At 23.6% G+C, this 20,292-nt stretch overlaps 1 protein-coding gene across 4 annotated transcripts; it reads right to left on the bottom strand.

Moving 5' to 3' along the window:
• Window positions 1-2,150: 2,150 nt before the first annotated feature.
• On the bottom strand, window positions 2,151-5,151 carry LOC127250704 (uncharacterized). Of its 4 annotated transcripts, none has more exons than XM_051274111.1 (7): window positions 4,832-5,151; window positions 4,720-4,750; window positions 4,528-4,571; window positions 3,238-3,354; window positions 2,960-3,130; window positions 2,794-2,880; window positions 2,151-2,518 (listed from the first exon to the last, which is right to left on the bottom strand). In XM_051274111.1, the coding sequence occupies exons 1-7, from the start codon at window positions 5,090-5,092 to the stop codon at window positions 2,498-2,500; spliced, it is 732 nt and encodes a 243-aa protein (XP_051130068.1). In that variant the 5' UTR covers window positions 5,093-5,151; the 3' UTR covers window positions 2,151-2,497. The 4 variants fall into 4 exon arrangements, 3 of the variants coding, with proteins under 3 accessions (XP_051130068.1, XP_051130066.1, XP_051130069.1); XM_051274109.1 differs by having other exon boundaries at window positions 2,153-2,593; window positions 4,832-5,150; XM_051274112.1 differs by lacking the exon at window positions 4,720-4,750 and having other exon boundaries at window positions 2,153-2,593; window positions 4,799-5,150.
• Window positions 5,152-20,292: the final 15,141 nt, after the last annotated feature.

The raw sequence follows: 20,292 nt of genomic DNA, 5'->3' as shown, positions 1-20,292 counted from the left end.
CAAACTAGATAAGACTTTATTCGAAATTGAATTTTGGTGAAAAAGAAATCCAGAAAGGACCAAGTTTTAAATAAAATTTGTTAGAGTTGGACAAATTGTTTGTGATCGATCATATATGAATTGGTTTCGCTTAGCACCGACCTAATTAAAGACAATCAATTGTCATTAATCAGCAAGTGGAAATCATATCTATTAATAACCATTTTTTTTTTTTATGTTCATATTGGATAAAAAAATTATGGATTAAATGTAATTATCTGAATTATCAATTATATTAAGTCTATATGTATTTTATAAGTGCGGGCCTCGGTGCAAACTCGATAACTTATTAATTGGCCCCAATTAATAATAGAGATATAACTTAGGGTTTTGTTCCAGATTTATACACAAGATTCATTAATTTTCATATCTCGTAGTAAAGTTTTTCACTAGGGATTACGTCATAGGTTTGAAGAATACAAAATCCTCTATTATTTTGCAGATCTAAATCCGACAATATTAATAGAATCAGATTAAATTTATTTGTTTTATTTTCTTATCTCAATTGTTTCAATTGAATTTAACTGACTCGCAACCAAAATATTTTGTGAGCCAATGAGATGTAATTTAAGCGGGTAAGCACTCATTGAGATGTTTGAAAATAAGGCTTCAATCCCCGAGCGATTCTACCGTCTTTGCTCTTGAAAATGATTCGGAAGTACAACAAAACACCAATTGTATTTCATTCCATAAGAAACTGGCTTCCTTGACTCGACTAATTCCTTGTAGTCTAGTGTAACTAGTCTTGTCGGGTCTAGTTTGCAGGGTATTAAATTCGACTGGGGATTTATCCAGGGCGCACTTTTGGTAGCGATTGCGGATTACCACGTCAAAAGTCCTGTAAATGATGGCGTGGTGGTGTCGAGGTGAACTTGTGACTGTAAAGTGATTGGTTCAAACTCCCGACGCCTCAAGGTCTATAAGATCTAGAAGGGTCAGGGGTACGAAGCATGACTGCTCTCCTCTTGTTTTCTAGCACATTCTCTATGGGTTTGATTTTGTTTGAAAACATCTATTAAATCAATTTTCTCAAAATTTGATTACAATAACACAAGTAGGGATGAGTATTGGTCGATTCAAACTGAAAAAAATCGATTTTTTTTTGTTCGGACATATCGATTTGATCTATTCAGTTAATTAGTTCGGTTCGGTCTAAAATTGAATTTATAAATTTCGATTTTCGTTCGATTATAGTTTTTAATTTTCAAATCAAAAAAATCGAATTTTAAATAAAATAAAAATTTATATTATATATATATTATAATTTAAATTTTAAGTATTTGTGTTTCAATAGTTGAATCATTTGCAAACTGTTGAGAAAATGCAATTGAGGATTGATGAATCTTCAGTGGTGATGAAGAATGAATCGAACAGATAAGTTCAAACATCATCACAACTTTTTTTTTTAAAAAAAAAAAAAAAAAAAAAAGACCAGATTTGTTAGTTAGGTTTTGATTTAGTTTGATTTTACAAATTTTGATTTTAATTTTTACAAACCAAAAAACCAAATAAAATTCAAAATTCTGAATGATCAACCCTAAACATAATAGTTCTTTTATGTAAATATATCAAATTAGAGCAATCTTATGTAAAAACAAATAAATAACACATATGAGACCACTAGTGTGACTAGTACACTCGACAAATAGCCCCGACGGATTCTCACTTTATAAAATAAATAAATAACACATTTTAATAAATACAGAAAAGAAAAAAAAAATCGGAAACGATAATCCACCGCCATAAATAGAAATAAATTTTTTACTACTCGCAAATATATTCAAATTATAAAAAAATTATAAATGGCGGGTGGGTGCGAATTTGTTATCTCAAAATAATAATTTTGGTCAAATTGGAACAAGGCACGAATTTCTATCATACTGAAATTTTGACAAGAACATCCCATACCTTATATAATTTGACTCCTATAGAATATTGGGTTTGTTTACCTATATTATTAAAAAATATATATTAATATAATTTATCATATATTTTTTTAAAAAATTAATAATTCTGTACAAAATACTTTTTATATTAATAAAACAATTTCTCATATTTAATATAAAAAATGCATTTATAAAAAAAAAAAAAAAAGGACTTAAATTGAACAAATTCAAAAAAAATTTAACTTGGAGAGGTCTTGCTGAAAAATAACTCGACGCCATTACACCTCTCATTCTTTAAAGATAACTCTGATGGCATTACCGCCTCTCATTCACGAATAAAATGAAAAATCAAAAGGTTGTCTTATTTAGTACTTGGCCATTATCAATTTAGTACTCTGAATGAATCATGTATTGAAATTGTCTCGTACCTAAATATTTTTTCGCAGAAATAATCCTCCGTCACTAGAATTGACAAGTCGTCGGTGATGTAGCTAACCGGTGCTAATTTGGCGCTTAAGTGTCTGATCTGACAGCGCCACATTAGGATCACTCCATCGAGAAGACAAACGAAGCTATTCCTTCCTCCGGCTCCCCTTCGATTATAGCAAATGTTTTTTCGTCTAAATCAATCTCGACCGTGCATGTGCATAAAGTGTAATGCAATGGACCTGAAATGCCCGACAAATAACCAGCACAAAAAAGTGTTCAAGTCGAATCACAAACTCCTTCAAGAATCTCGGGTTTATTTTAGATATAGAGAATTGTATAGGTAATATAAAAATAATAAGTGTATAGTATATTAAATTTTTTTAGAGAAATATGTTGAAACATTTTGAGTAAAAGAACAAAGTTCCTCAATTCGACCTACCTTCCATATAAATAGGATATTTGGCGTCGACCTTGTCTCCAACGCCGCATCTCTTTTTTGCCTACTCAATGAATTCTTGTCCGGATCCTACAAAAAGGTAACATAATTCAGCCCTTAATGAACTCTTTTACGTACATTGTTCGAAGCCTATCCGCGCAAAACCTGCCTGACGAATGTTTAAGTGAAGATACATATTGGCGTGGAAGAATGGCACTTCTCCTACTTCATAAACCGAGTGGCGATTTCTTGATGCTGTTTCGACATTCAAGATTCTCCGGGAGTTTATGTCAATCAGATTGTAACTATGTTGGACAGAAATTTTAGCTGAATAAATCCTCTGAAGCAAAACAGAGTTTAGCTTATTAGAATAAAGAAATTAAAATCTTGCAGACGGATAATCAATTTTTTCATTTTTCAAGAAACTCAGAATCCATGGAGACTTACTTCTAAGGCGTCATCGATGCTATGTGCTTCTAGCAAGTCCCTCGAGACAAAGTTCCTGCCTACACCCCCGGCTACAATCTCACACTTTGCCGGTGGGACCGAATTCAGAGTAAATGCCTTCAGCAATAGTAAAACATACAAGATCCTAATTTTGTTCGAATTGTCGAAAGGAGAACTGAGTGTAGCACAAATTCAGGTAGATGTTGAAGATCGGGACAATCTCAATCTCCTAAGAAGGGAAGAAGCCTTTTTCATATTCTAGACAAACATTTTGTACGATTATCTTGTTGATAGATTTTAGATATTTAATTTTAAATTTGTTAGATTTAGATTTAGATTATTTAGATTTGAGTCTATCGAATTTGTTTTATGTTACCTTTAGGCTTCTTAGATCATTCCCTAGAGAAAAATAAGCTCTGAAACCATGTTAAAATTAATTTGCGAAAACTCTACAAAATTGAGTTATTGATCGTCAAAATAAAAAGGTCTATATGTATAGGTAACATAAAACAGACTCGGACATATTCAAATCTAAATAATCTAATAGATATGATCAAATCTAAAATTAATATCTAAAATATATCAACATATCTAAAAAATTACGATGGTATTTCTAGAAGATGACTAATAGCGATCAGATAAAATCATTAACCACCGCTGATTAGGCTACTCGTGCTCATCCTCTAAGCATATTTTGTATGTAATTCAACATATAAGCGCGATCAACAAATGTATACTATGAATTAACGTTTTTCTTGCGTGGTTCTAAGCAAATTACGCCATAATTTGCAAATTTGTTCAATGTAGCATTGAACATACAATTCGACGTATTTACAAACTTTTACACTATAATTCAACAACTTTACACCATAATTAAATAGCTCAACACCGCGTCGATGTTTTATACAGTTCAATGTGGTTCGTCACATTTCTTACCTATCAACAACACAATTTTCAAATAAATTCAACACCAAACAACAAAAATCAGAGCCACAATTCCAACATAAATCCCAGCATTGCCCTTCTTTGGTGTTCTTTTCAAGTGTTACGACGGATTAGGATTAATGATCGAATAACGAAAAAAAAAAAATGTAAAGAAACACAAATTTAAGTCTTCACCAACAACATGGTGGCTATGTCCGCGAGCAGAAACGGCAACGTTACATATTATATTACAGATTTTGTATCCCTAAGTCTATTTAAAATTCCACGAAATGACAAACTAAATTCAAGGCATATCAGCGTCTAAGATTTAGGAGTTATAAGGAATATCAGTAAGAAATGAAATACCAATCCATGGCTGTTGAACCCAAAGGCACAGGTGGGGAGCTCTCCTGCATATGTGTAAGCAGTGAAGGATGATCCATTCGACAAAATTTGCTTTAATCAGAAAACTACATCCCCAAATTGAAGAATCACAGGAAATCAATAGAACTGTATTATCATCCATCGTTTCGAAAAGAAAAACTTAAAAAAACTCACGTATCTCCTTCCTGAAATTGAGCAGCATTACCTGCGAAACCCTAGAAATCTCAATCAGACGCAATTTTTTTACAATTACCGGTAATTAGGCGACGGATTCTCTGCTCATTACTTCGAGAAATGGAGAATCTCCCCTCAGCCATTCCTCGGAGCTCGTCCCAGTATTTTGGGTACTTCTTCGTGTTGGATTCGGAAAGGGATTTGAGAAGTGATTGCGACAGTGGTGATTAGCGAAGGGGAGAAGCTGGTTCTGCAGAATCAGGTCTTTGGCGAGCCTGCTCTTGATCAATTGGGAGAATCCCTGGCCTATTATAAACCCTATTTGGTAGTTATCTTCACAGGGTCCGAATTCGAACATTTCCACCATTTTCATGGAGCTTCGGTCTGCTCGAGGGGAAAGCTCCCGCCTTTGCCCGCCTTATCTTCTAAGGTGTGTTTGTCGGGGTTTTTGGATTTTGAGTTGGGATTTGAATAGTAAAAATTTTAAATTTGAATAATTGTATGATGTGATATAAATAGGTGTTGATGTAATGTTTTGAATGTAAAATTGATTTTTAGTATAATATAAAAAATAAAAAATAGGTATTTGATTTTATATTTTTGAAAGAAAAAAATTTGATAAATAATGTAAATTCAATCCCTAAATTGTTCTAACTGAAAAGTAAGAGTGTTAATTTTATTTTATTATTATTATTTTTGGAAATGTGTTTGTTCATAGATTAATTTTTTTATTGTTATTTTGATAGTAAAAATTTTGAATTAATATAATTATAATATAAATATATATTAATATAATATTTTGAATGTAAAATAAATTTTTAATATAACATAATAATATTTTTAAAATTCTTTTCATAAATAATAAAATTTTGATAAAAAGAGTACATGCAAATAAACTTACATCAAACTAAATAGACTAAAAATATGAAAACATAAATAAAAAAATAAATATGGAAACATATCTTATTAAAAAATAATTAAAATATACATACATAAAAAAATAAAAAAATAGAGTATATAACTTAACAAAAAAAATACCAAAAAGAAAATAGTGATCTAGCAACAAACAAATGAAAATGAATAATAAGAATTTTACTCCTTTCGTCACATATTTATATATGTATTTGCTTTTTATACGTAGTTTTAAAAATATTAATATTATATTGGGATAAAGTAGAAATAAAAATAAAATGACTAAATTAACCCTATTAGTTTTGTATGATATAAAGGTAATGACATTTGTGTAATATATTATAAATTAGAAGGGTATTTATAATGTTAAGTAGACAGTACAATTAATAAAAAAGAAAATAGATACTTTGTATGAGACGGACCAAAATGAAAATATGGATAAATTGTCAAAGGAACGGAGGGATTATTATAGTTTATACAATTTTGAATAATAATATTATACAGTACTATATAATTTTTAATAGTTTTTATTCTTAATTTGAAAATAAATAAAAATTGCTATTATTCGTGTTTTTGCGTCATGTTCAATTTTTATGTAAAGTATAAAAAATCATATAAAAAAATATAAAAATAATGAAAATTTGTAGTGTATTATTTTTTTGAAAAAAATATGTAGGAGAAAAATATAGAAAGAACAAACCCTTCTTATATCCAAACTCAACATATCTCTTTTACTATTTTCATTTTTCAACTAAAAATTACTTCTTTCCAATTATAATAAAATAATCATATCAAAATACTCATAATTTTTACAAAAATATATATTTCTTCTGTATTTTTTTAAAATAAAAATGTCAAAATTATATTACAAACTTTCATTTGATTAATAATACTACTCCCTCTTTCCTCCGCTATTTCTTTCATTAACTTTTTGCATGTTAATATTTAAATATTAATTATTATATTAAAATATAGTACAAGTTAAAGAAAAATGACAAAAATATTTCTATTAATGTCTTATTATACTAATATAATGGTATTTGTACAAAAAAAAATTACAAATATAAAAATATTTTTAATGTTAAAAACAATGACGACAAATACAAATGAGAAGACTAGTGGTGGACAGAGGTAATACTCCATTCGTCCCGTAAGAAGAGTTCCATTTTTTACTTCTGTCTATTTCAAAATAAGGGTACCATATTTCATTTTTTTTTAGTAATTATACTGTCTACCTAACATAATAAATACTCTTACAATTTACAGTATACTACACAATGCTATTACTTTTACACTACAAAAAAGAAATGGGGATATTATTGTCTTTTTCACTACAAACAATATAATATTAATATTAAAAAATATACGAACAAAAAAGTAAATGTTATTCATGTTATGAAAAAGAGGTAATATTCCCCATGTCTCGTAACAAAGTATCTATATTTTCATTTTAGTCAGTCTCATAACAAATTATTTATTTTTTTAGTAACTGTACTATCTACCTAACATTACAAATACCTTTACAACTTACAATATATTACACAAATATCATTACCTTTATATCACACATACTAATAAGATTATTTTAGTCATTTATACTTTATTCTTACTACATCCAAATATAATACTAATATTTCTAAAATTACGTGCAAAAAGCAAATGAATATTTAGTTATAGGACGAAAAGAGTATTATTTTTTTAATATACTATAAAATGAGTAATAGATATCGCTTAAGGGAGCTCCCTTCAGTCCAAGAACGGGAAGAACGAGGATCAATTCGGCTCCCTCATCATTCACTCAGCTACCGAGCAAGAAATCATCGTCGGAAATATACTCTACTCGGAATTTGAATGAATGATTCGGCAGCAAATTGAATCCCTTATTACCACCCATGGCTGGACTGAAGAAAGCTCCCGTTTCGAAAACTTAGCTCGTTAATCATAATAATATAAAAAAACTATAGTATAAATTAAGAAAAAAATTTACAAAAATACTTCCATTAATGTCTTATAATACTTATAGAAAGATATTTGTATATAAAAAATATATATATACAAATATAAGGATATTTTTAATATTAAATACAATGACACAAAAAATAAATGAGACTCTTAGAAGCGGACTGATGGAATATATATATATATATATTTTCTTGACAACGTGAGAACCCGCAGTTGATACCTGATGAGTGCGCTCTGAGTAAACTCTTTGCCGAAATATATATGTATTTATTTTGTATATGTTAGTTAGATCTCATACACACACAAACCAATGTGGATGTGTGTGTGTGAAAGAAAGGAGGGAAATAGATAAGGAGGAATGAAAGGGAAATTTGTGTATGGGTATGGATATAGTGAGTGGAAGCTGCCTTATATATAGCTAACAATTGTATATATGTGTGAGAGAGAGATATTTTAAATATATATATATATATAATATATAATATGAGTGTGTGTTGTATGTTTTTTCTTTAATGGTTTGTTTGGTTTTGATTTAAGTTTGAGCTTTTGATTTTAGATTTTATATATATATTTTTTTATTTTTTTTCAAAATTATTAGATCAAATAATTAGTTTTATTTATTGCTCTCTTGTCTCAATACAATAATCTTATTTACCATTTTTGTTCGTCTCAAAACAATAGTCTCATTTTTATAAATAATCATATCACAAAAAGTAAACTACATTTACTTTTTTATTATTATTACACAATTGTCACTAATTTTTACACTAATACACTCACAATGACAAAAAAGTCTTTTACCCGTACTTTTTATCCACTACCAATATAATATCAATATTCCTTAAATTCCGTGTCAAATACAACTCATTCTATAATTCTGGGACGGAGGGAGTATATTATACTAAAATTTAATTTTATATTCGAAATATAATATCAATAATATTTATATCATATTAAATAACTATTTTCTTTCGAAATTTTACCATCTAAAACTCAAAATCAAAATCAAAACTCTACAGACAAACATACAAAATTTTTAAAATAAGTGTTCTTATATTTTTAGAAAAATCACTGTAGTTATATATATATCTTTGAAAATTTTGGTATTATTGATTGATTATATATATATATTTAAAAAATATATGTATTTTTTTTTGTAAATATTACATTAAATATAATTTTTTGTTATTACAAAATTTATTTTAGAAAAATCGAATTTAAAAAAAAAAAAACTATCTGCACAAAATTATAATTAGTGAATATGATATTTTTTTATTATAAAATAATGCAATAATATAGTAAAAGATTGAAAAAAAACATCAAATAAAGTTTTAAAATATTTGTAATAGATATCTTTTTATCAATTTATAAAATATTTTAAATAAGAAACTATAAATATAACTATTTAAATTATATAATATTATTATATATTAAGAAATATTAATATTTGATTTGTAATAGAAAATATATAAAATAAAATAAAATAAAAAAACATATTGATAATATTAGTTAAAATATAAAAGTAATTTAAATAAGATTACATTTATTAAATTGAATACTGAATATATCTATTATGAACAATCTAATCTAATAAATATATTATGTTTGTTTTTAATTTGAAATTTTTTTATTGTAATGGACCAAAAAAAAAAAAAAAAAAAAAGTTGTATCCATAATATAAAAAATAATATTAAATTAAATATTGATTTTTTTATAAAAATATAAAATTTATTATATACTATTTCCGTCGAATTTAAAAGTAAATATCCATTTTTAATGGGAAATTTAGAAAATAATAGTATTTTAGTTATAATTAATAATTAAAAATAGTATAAAAATAAATTTGGTTCTTTTTTTATAAAAATGTTAATATAATGATAAAATAGAGGCATTTGTATTAAAAAAAAATTGAAATTTTTTTGAAAAAAATATTTTATAATTAGATAATTAAAATAACAAAAAAAATATATATTACATGAGTTGATAAAAATAAAATAAAAAAAAAATTATTATATACTATAATTAATGGGAGGAAAAAGAAAAAGTAATTTAGATAAATAAAGCATTATTATTATAAATGTTGAAAAAAGTTGTAGAAGTACTGTAGAAAGTACTGCTTAAAGAAGATATTCATATTCTTTCTTTGTCGTGTGCTGACACGTGTTAGAATTTACAAGTGTATTTTGTGGTTAGGGATTCAAATTACTAATATATATATATATATATATATTTGTATATGTAGGTTTTGTGATTTTAATTTGAAATTAAATTTTTTATTTGATTTTATGCTTTTCGAGTAAATATATTTTTTTTTATGAAATTTAATAAATATTACTTCTTCATTCATTTAAATTTATGTTCACTTTCTTTTGAGTTGTTATTGAAAAATATTTTTATTTTTTTAAGTAAAAAATTATTACATTTTTGTATTTTTGTTTTTACTGTAAAAGAAAAAAATAACAATTATTACTTATTTTTATTAAAATTCGTGTCTGGTCAAACGAGCACACATTTGGATTACTAAGGGAGTATATTTTAATAATGATGAGTGATAATTTTGATAGGTAAAAATTATTTTACTCTTGTAGTGTGTGTAGTGTGTAAAGTTAATATAAGGGTATTGTTGTAAATTAGTATGAATATAAAAATATTTATAATGTATAGCTACGTCTATATTAGGTATGTGAATCGTGTCAAAAATATACCGTCTCAAATATCCTGCAATATTTATTTTTTTTGGTATATCGCAAACGCAATATTTTTAAAATAGAAAATAATTAATTATACTTAATCTCTGCCCCATATTTTATTTACTCACATCATCCAAAAAAAAAAAAACTATATATTTGTGTCTCCATCACATCACATAACTTCTAAATTATCCTACTTAATACTACCCACCAAAAATTCGTCTCAAAAGCAAATATTGCACCTTATTTGGAAAAAATTGAGTAATTTTATATTTAATTATTTGATTTTTGTGTATTAATACAGTATATATGATATATTGTATTGATATGTATATATTATATTTTTATAATATTTATTTGGAATCGTGCCTCAAAAATAAATTGGATAAACAAATATTTTATATTTGAATTAAAAAATATTCCCTCCGTCTCAATGCAATAGTACTGTTTATCATTTTTGTCCAGTCTCAAAACAATAGTTTCATTTCCATAAATAATAATATCACTCTAAAACTAACCATACTTTTTCATTATTATTACACAATTGCCACTACTTTTTACACTAATACACTCACAATGGCAAAAAAAGTCTTTTTATCCGTATTTTTTATCTACTATCAATATTCCTTAAATTTCGTGCCAAACGCAACCCAGAATATACTTATGTGACGGAGGAAATATATAAATATATATACTTATCAAGTAAAAAGAAGAAATATTTTGCTCTAATTACATATCACATTAAAATATTGTTAAACGAACGAGAAAAAAAAAAAGAAGAGAAAACCTCAAATCAAAATCAAACAAAATTTTTGATTTGTTTCTTAATTTGAATTTTAGCTTTACCACTATTTTGATGTATTTATTTAGTAATAAAAATAATGTATTTCTATTCATAATGATACGGACTGAATAGCAAAAAAATTATATTGAGATACAAACCAAACTAGCAGGAATGATCTTTTTATTATATAAAAAAGAAAAAAAGACTATTTTTGATCCCAATATAATTAAAATTCATTAATTTCGGTTTCAATATAAAAATTTTATCAATTTTGGTCTCAATATAATCCAAACTTATCATTTTTGGTCATAATATAACAAAAACTCATCATTTTTGTCCAAATAAAAAAATCTTATCAATTTTGGTCTCAATATAATCAAAACTCATCATTTTTTGCCTCAATATAATCAAACTTTATCTTTTTTTTGTCCCATCGTCAACAAATAGACGGAAAATGCTGACGTGGACTCGCAAGATTGTGTAATTTCTTCAAATATAAATATAAGGTTTAATTTCTTTTCACTTCAGGATTTTTTGTCGGTTTGTTAACGATGGGATAAAAAAACAAAAAGTTTGATTATATTTAGACAAAAAATGATGAATTTTGGTTATATTGGGACTAAAATTGATAAAAATTTTATATTGAGACAAAAAACGATGAGTTTTGGTTATATTGAGACCAAAATTGCTGAGTTTTTTATATTGAGACCAAAGTTGATGAATTTTGGTTATATTTGGACCAAAAATGATTTTTTCTCTATAAAAAATTAAAAAATAAAAAAGAAACTTTCTACCTAACATTACAAATACTTTTATAACTTACAACATATTACACAAATATCATTACTTTTATATCACACAATACTAATAATAAAGTTATTTTATTTATTTCTATTTTATTCTTACTACATTGTGAAAAAAAAAAAACAAATGAATATCTAGTTATGCCACGGAGAAAGTATTTATATTTGAAATAATTATTTTACTCTAAAATAAAAAGTTGATATTAGAGATGGAATTGAGCACAATAATAATAATAATATTTTTCCGTTACTTAACAAATTATTTATTTTCTTCATTTCAGTCCATACATAATAAAGTATTTATTTTTTAAAATAATTATTATATTTATCTAATATTACAAATACATTTATAATTTACAATATATTTACAATACTAATAATGTTATTTTAGTCGATTCCATTTTATTATTACTTATATATTAATATAATATTAATATACATAAAATTTTGTGCAAAAGGTAAATTGATATATAATTAAAGGACAGAGATGATATATTTTTATTAAATATTATGCCGATATAATAATATTGATTCTAATTTAAAATCGCAAAAAATCAATAAATTAAAATACAAGAAATTTAATAGATGATGATATAAATTAAATTCCTCAATTATGCAATAAACAATGAAGATATACTTTGAGAGCCCCATAATGCACAATGCATCACCATTTATTCTTTCCAAAGTGTTTTGAAACGACACCACTTCATCCTACCCTTTGACTATTTGCGAATCAATAATATTATTTTTTGTTCGGGTTTTGGATTTTGAATTGGGATTTGAATAGTAAAAGTATTGAATTTGAGTAGTTGTATGATGCGATATAAATAGGTATTGATGTCATATTTTGAATGTAAAATTAATTTTTAGTACTCCTTCAGTCCCAAAAGTATAGTATTATTGTGTTGACACGAGATTTAAAGAATATTGATATTATATTTGTAGCAGGTAAAAAGTAAGAATAAATGACTTTTGTGCCCCAGCGAGTATATTAGTGTAAAAAGTAGTGACAATTGTGTAATAATAATAAAAAAATATGGATAATTTTATGGTGATATGATTATTTATGAAAATGAGACTCTTGTTTTGGGACGGAAAAAAATGGTAAACAAGATTATTGTATTGGGACGGAGGGAGTATAATATAAAAAATAAAAAATAGGTGTTTGATTTGATATTTTTATAGGACAAAAAATGATGAGTTTTGATTATATTGTAACAAAAAATGATGAGTTTTGGTTATATTGGAACCAAAATTGATAAGATGTTTATATTAACGAAAAGGGAAAAAAATCAATTTTTGTCCCAATATAATCAAAATTCAACATACAAATTAATAACATATAACAATAGTATAAAACAATATGTTACTATTAATCTCAGTATATATCACATCTTAATATAATACAATATTCCTTTCATCTTAAAATAATAATTTCATTTTACTATTTTTGTTCGTCCTAAATCAATAGTCTCATTTATATTTTTGGTAACTAATTCTCCATATTTTTACAAAACTATCATCATTTTTTTTTCAGAATAATTACATAAAGCAAAGACATTTTAGTCTTTTAAAAACATTTTAACCCACTATCAATGTAATACTCCATCTGTCCCAATACAATAGTTTTGTTTACCATTTTTGTCCGTCCAAAAACAATAGTCTCATTTCCATAAATAACCATATCACCATAAAACTCTCATTACTTTTTCATTATTATTACACAATTGTCACTATTTTTTTACACTAATACGCTCACAAGGACAAAAAAGTCTTTTACTCATACTTTTTACCCATTGTCAATGCAGGAAGTACTATTATTTCTTAATTCTCGTGTTCATCCCAAATGTTCATGTTGTTTTAGAACGGACGGAGTATATCAAAACACTTCTTTTTTTCATTTCTATATTATAATAAAAATTAATTTTACATTCAATATTACATCAACCCCTATTTATATTACATTATACAATTATTCAAATTCAAAATTTTTATTATTCAAATCTCAACTTAAAATTCAAATCCCTGAAAAAATACACCCAAAATCATATATACAATACATTCCATTTCGTAATAGTATATCATAATATTGAAAAATACAAATTGAACAAAGTCAATATTTCTAAAAAAAAAAAAAACAAAAAAAAAACTCAATAATGTTGTCATTATTCAATATTTTGTTTTTGATTATTAAAAAAATATCATATGCTATACTTATTTTTTTTTTAAAAAAAAAAAAAAAAGACAAGCAAAACAGATATTTTCACTTTTAAAATATAAAATAAATAAATTATAATTTTACCAAAAGTATTCATACTATCAAATATTCCTGTGGCATCAATGGAGAATTTTATTAATTTTTTAGGTTAAAAAAAAAAAAGCAATTATTTTAAATGACAAAGCAATCAATAAAATAAAATGGTGTGGGCATGATAGGGAACACTATAAAGCTTTGCTAAATTAATAATAGTAATAGGTCATATATTCTACTGGTTTATTTGGCTATGATTTGAAATTGATTTGAAACGAATTATCGATTTAAATTTTTGTTTAAATAGTATTTTAATATAATATTTTGTAAAATAAAAAAAAAATATTCCCTCCATCCCATAAGGGTTTCATTTTTTATTTTTGTCCGTCCCAAAATAAGGATATTATTTCAACTTATAATATATTACACAAAGATCTACATATATTATTTTTAACTACAATTTAATATAATACTCATATTAAAAAGATCTACATGAAAAAAAACAAAGATTAAGTAATATATTTTTTTATTATCGAAAACTACACACTAAATAATATTGATTTAAATTTAAAACGGTTAAAAAAACAAATTTCACAAAAAAATTATTTGAAAGTAACAAAACGTATTGTTCTCGAGTAAGTTGGCGACTTGTGGCACAATTATATAACTAATTACATATTCCCTCCGTTCCGGAATTAAATATCTATTTGTTTTTCACGTAGTTTTAGAAATATTAGTATTATATTGGGATATAGTAGAAATAAAGTAGAAATGACTAAAATAACCTTATTAATATGTATGATATAAAAGTAATGACATTTGTTTAATATATTGTAAGTTGTAAGGATATTTGTAATGTTAGGTATATAGTACAGCTACTAAAAAAGGAAATAGATACTTTGTTATGGAACGGACTAAAATGAAAAAATGGATACTTTGTTATGAGACGAAGGGAGTATTATATATAAATTGTTAATTTTTTTTATTGAATTTTTAAAATTTGGATGTATTTACAATCTATATTTTTAAAAAAGTTTCATAATTAAGAAATATTCAATTTAAATTTAAATTTTTTGATTTATTTTTAAGATATTCAACAATTATCGATTTTGGATTTGTTTGCCCTAATTTTTCGGCTGTCAATATCTATAATATATATTATATCATTTTATAAAAAGTAAAAATTCAACATAAAATATTATTATTTATATTATCGATACAATTTTATATATTTTATATAAGAAAATACATAAAACAAAAACACAAAACAAACAAATAAAACTATGAATTTTATTGGATTATCATCTGAAATTATAAAGAAACTGTATGATATGAAATCTATGCCAATAAGCATTTTTAAATATATATTATTATTGATTTATATAAGTAATAAATATTAGAATATTACGATAATATTTATTAATAATATTATTATTTTTTTTATAAAAATTAATCATTGACACAATAATTTTAATAAGCAATTAAATTGAATACTATTAAATTAAAATAAGTAAATACAATTTATTAATAAAAATATTATAATATAAGTATTTTGTCAAACGCCACTACTCTTACAAAATCATACAATATTAATATTAAAAATATCAATTAAATTATTATAATATTTTCAAAATTTATATAAATTAATATTTTAATAGACTAAAAGTGATGATACTACGGTAAATATTAAAAAAACACCGTAATTTGAATGTTAATGCAGATAAAAAAAAAAAAAAAAAAAGAAAAGGTAATAGTGTATAGACACTTAAGGAATGCATTCATGTACTTCATCGGTCCAGTTTTTAATGTTCTAGGATATTTACACATATTTTTAAGTAATTAATTTTTATTATAAAATGACAAATTTGCTATTTATTTTATTTTTGTGTATAGAAAAAAAAAGTAAATAAAGTAAGAATAAATTAATAAATTTTGTGTATAAAAATAGAAAATGACCAATAATTGTTGAACATTCTAAATACTCGTTCAAACTAATAATATCTATTTCCGTCCTAGAACAGTTGTGTTTGACACATAATTTAAGGAATATTGATATTATACGGGTAGTGAACAAAAAGCACAGGTAAAAGACTTTTTTGCCATTGTGAGTGTATTAATGTAAAAAATAGTAGCAATTGTGTAATAATAATGAAAATACAAAAGTAATTTTACAGTGATATGGTTATTTATGAAAATGAAACTTTTGTTTTCGGACGAATAAAAATGGTAAATAAGACTATTGTATTGGGACGGAAAGAGTAGTAAATTGGACATGAGTTTGTGTTAGGAATCAGATTCAATTAAAATAAATTCAATTTAGCCTAACTTCAAACTACATTTTAGCCAGATAATCAAACATACCTTGAGTATATTTACATTAAAAATAATGAATTCTATAGTAAATAAAATAATTAAATAAAACTTAAAAAAGAACATATGTATATAGGAGTTGTCTCGTAGTATTTTTTAGTGGAACGATTTCTTATAAATATTATTAAAAATATAATATACATATATATTAACACATTATATATAATCATATATATAATTTATTATTTATAAAAATCAATAATTTAATATGAAATATTATATTTTATATTATTAACATAATTTTTCATATTATCTCCGTCTGATTTTTAGAGTTTTATTTATTTTTTTTTCGTATTGATATTTAAATATTAATTATTATATAAAAACGTAGTATAAGTCAAGAGAAAAAAACAACAATACTTTTATAGTGTTTTATAATACTATTAAAATGATATTTGTACAAAAAAAAAAGACAAGTATAATGATATTTAAATGTTAAGTACAATGACGTAAAAGTTAAATAAGACCCTTAGAGTCGGACGAAGAGAGTAGTTAATATAAAAAATACATTTATTGAAAAACACAAAGTGAATAAACTTTATTATTATTATTATTATTATTTTTTCATTTACAATCCATATCTATTTATTCACAATAAAGACATATAATAATAAAGACAGCCCAATAACCAAAACTCACAAAATTTTATAGGCCCAATGCAAAGATGGCCCAATAAGAGAACTTATTATTTTTTCTTAAAAAGTTTGTATTTGTATTTGTTTATTTTGTACTTCCTCTTTGTCCATGTAATATGGGTGTATTACCGTAGACATGAGAATTTAAGTAAAGTATAATTAGTAAGTAACTAAGAAGTGTATTAGTAAAAATAATTATTATTTAGTAAAAATAATTATAGATTAAGATTAAAATAAGTAAATAGTTTAATTAAAATTAAGAAAATTATAAAATTTAAAATTTAAAATACGATTAAAGTGTATAATTATATTTTCAAAAATAGAAAGAACAAGTGATGTGGGACGGACGAAAATAGAAAATATGGACAAATTACATGGAATGGAGGAAGTATTAAAAAAAGGAGGGGGGAACCTTCTTAGTTTGCAAAATTCTTAGCAAAATATATTAATCTTTTTATAAAATATTATTTAAATTAAATTTAAATCCATATACAAACAAAAAGAAATTTTTTTTTTCTATTATAGTTACAAATAATTATTTTTTATTATAGGAAAAATAATTTAACACTAATATTAAAATATTTTAAATTTTTATATAAATTATAAATTATAAATATATCAATAAATATATAACAAATTTATTCATAAAATATAAATAATAAAAATATCAAAATTATTTTTTTACTTCCCCCGACAAATAAAATATTATTATTTTTTTATTTATTACAAAAATTCAGATGAATATTTTGGATGCGGCCAAGAGAGAGAGTATTAGTTTTTATAAAAAATTAAAAAAACGTGGTATATAAAAATAATTATTATAATTATATATGATTAAAAAAATTATAATATAATAATATTATATTATTACAATATATTTTTAAAAAATTACACAATATACTCAAAAGTGTACTAAGATAATACAATATTTCATTCATATTTATATTTTGATTTATTATATTTTAATATTAAAAATATCTTTATATTTGTATAATTTTTTTTAGTATAAAATATCAAATTAAAACATTAGATAATTTATTTTTGCAATTTATTTTTTTTAGTATTACAATACACTAATAAAACTATTTTTACATTTTTTTTTTTTTTTTTTTATAATTTGTACAATTATCAATATATCAAATTAAAACACTAAACAAACAAATTTTTCCCACACACATATTTACATATTGAAATTACGAATACTTAACTAATAATTAAAAATATGTTAATATATTAGTTTGTTTGTGTTTTTTACTATTTGTGTTTTTTACTACTCTATTTGTTCTAGTTTGAGTTGGGTTTGACACGAAATTTAAGGAATATTGATATTATATTGACAGTGGGTAAAAAACAAAAGTAAAAGATTTTTTTGCCCTTGTGAGTGTATTAGTGTAGAAAGTAGTGACAATTGTATAATAATAAAGAAAAAGTAATGTTAGTTTTATAGTAATATGATTATTTATGAAAATGAGACTATTATTTTGAGATGGATAAAAATAGTAATGGTAATTAGGACTATTGTATTGGGACGGAGAGAGTATTATTTTTAATTTAAAATATTTTAAACCTTTTACATTTTTGTATTTATATAAAACCTTTTAAATTTCTAAATATAATATAAACAAATATATTAAAAGTAATACAATGAAAATATTGAAATCATTATTAATATTATACTTCATTCGTCCTAATACAATAGTGTTATTTACTATTTTTGTCCGTCTCAAAACAATAGTTTCATTTTCATAAATAACCATATCACCGTAAAATTATCTTTATTTTTTATAAATAATCATATCACCGTAAAATTATCTCTATTTTTTCATTATTATTATACAATTGCCGCTACTTTTTACACTAATATACTCACAAGGACAAAAAGGTCATTATTCTTACCTTCTACCAACTATCAATATAATATCAATATTTTTTAAATCTCGTCCCAATACAATAAGACTATATTTTTTGGACAGAGGAAGTAGAACATTTGTGTTTGGTTGGACGAGTTTGTAAATTCCTTTACTATTCATTAAATTCTTTTAAAAGAAAATGTCAATGTCAATTTCAATTTTTATTTATTTATATGTTATACAAATATTAATTTCATATTTAAAAACATATAATAATATTACTATAAATAACCATATCATAGTCTATTTTTTTTTATTATTTTGCATAAATATCATTATTTTTTTTCATTTAATTTAAAATTCATTCACACACACACAAATAATAATAATAATAATAATAATAACAAAAGAAAAAATAAAAAAAGAAAAATGATCTAATACTGTACTTTCTATATCTAGGGTTTGTTTGTTTGTGAGTTTAGATTTTGAGTTGAAAGTTAAATAATAAAAATATTGATATAATATTTTGAATTTAAAATTATTTTTTTTAGTATAATATAAAAAATAAAAAATAATATTTAAGTGATATTTTTTAAAAAAAATTATATGAATAATATAATTTTGTCAATATCCTTCAAATAAACACACTCCTGGGCGTTTGATACATAAAATGGAATTGTAACAAGAACGAAAGTAGAGAATAAAATTGAAAAGAAATGAAATTGAGTAGAGAATGAGAATTAATTTTCTTCTTTGGTAAAAACAGAAAATTCAATCTAAAGATGTTAAAAAAAAAAATGCATCTATGTGAATGAATCAAATAAGAATTAATGATTAACAGAGATAAAAAGAAAGTTTTAACTAATGATAATTTATGAAAAATATTTTTGGTGACTATTTTTTAAAAAAATTATAAATTATATACGCATGTTTTTTAAAATTATATTTTAATACAATTTGTTAAAAAATCGTAAAAATTAAATACTTTAACAATAAATTAAATTTGATTTTTATAAAATTAAAATAATATAATTTTTAGAAATAATAAAAATTAAATAATAAAAAATAAAAAAAATTAAAAATATATAAAATCATTTTTCTTTATTTCTCAATTTATATAAACCAAATAACATTCGAATTATATAACTCAAAGAAAATATGAAATAAACAAAATATAAGTGAATAAATGAACTTACCATTTTATCAAAATATTCTATACACGTATCCATTTATTTTATTGTTTATATAACTATTATATATATATGTGTATGTATATGTGTATGTATGTTCTTGAGACCGACCTATAAATATATGAA

Source organism: Andrographis paniculata, unplaced genomic scaffold, assembly GCF_009805555.1.
Source record: "Andrographis paniculata isolate CXL003 unplaced genomic scaffold, ASM980555v1 Contig37END, whole genome shotgun sequence".
Classification (NCBI taxonomy): Eukaryota; Viridiplantae; Streptophyta; class Magnoliopsida; order Lamiales; family Acanthaceae; genus Andrographis; species Andrographis paniculata.
Note: the sequence above shows the minus strand (reverse complement) of the source record. Positions and strands in the feature narration are given on the sequence as shown.

Coding starts and splice junctions, on each gene's coding strand:
- LOC127250704 (XM_051274109.1), bottom strand. CDS start 5,092: ATGAAAATGGTGGAAATGTTCGAATTCGGACCCTGTGAAGATAACTAC. Junction 3,355..4,527: donor GGTTCAACAGCCATGGATTG/GTATTTCATTTC, acceptor CTATTGCTGAAG/GCATTTACTCTGAATTCGGT. Junction 2,594..2,793: donor ATATCCTATTTATATGGAAG/GTAGGTCGAATT, acceptor CGGGCATTTCAG/GTCCATTGCATTACACTTTA.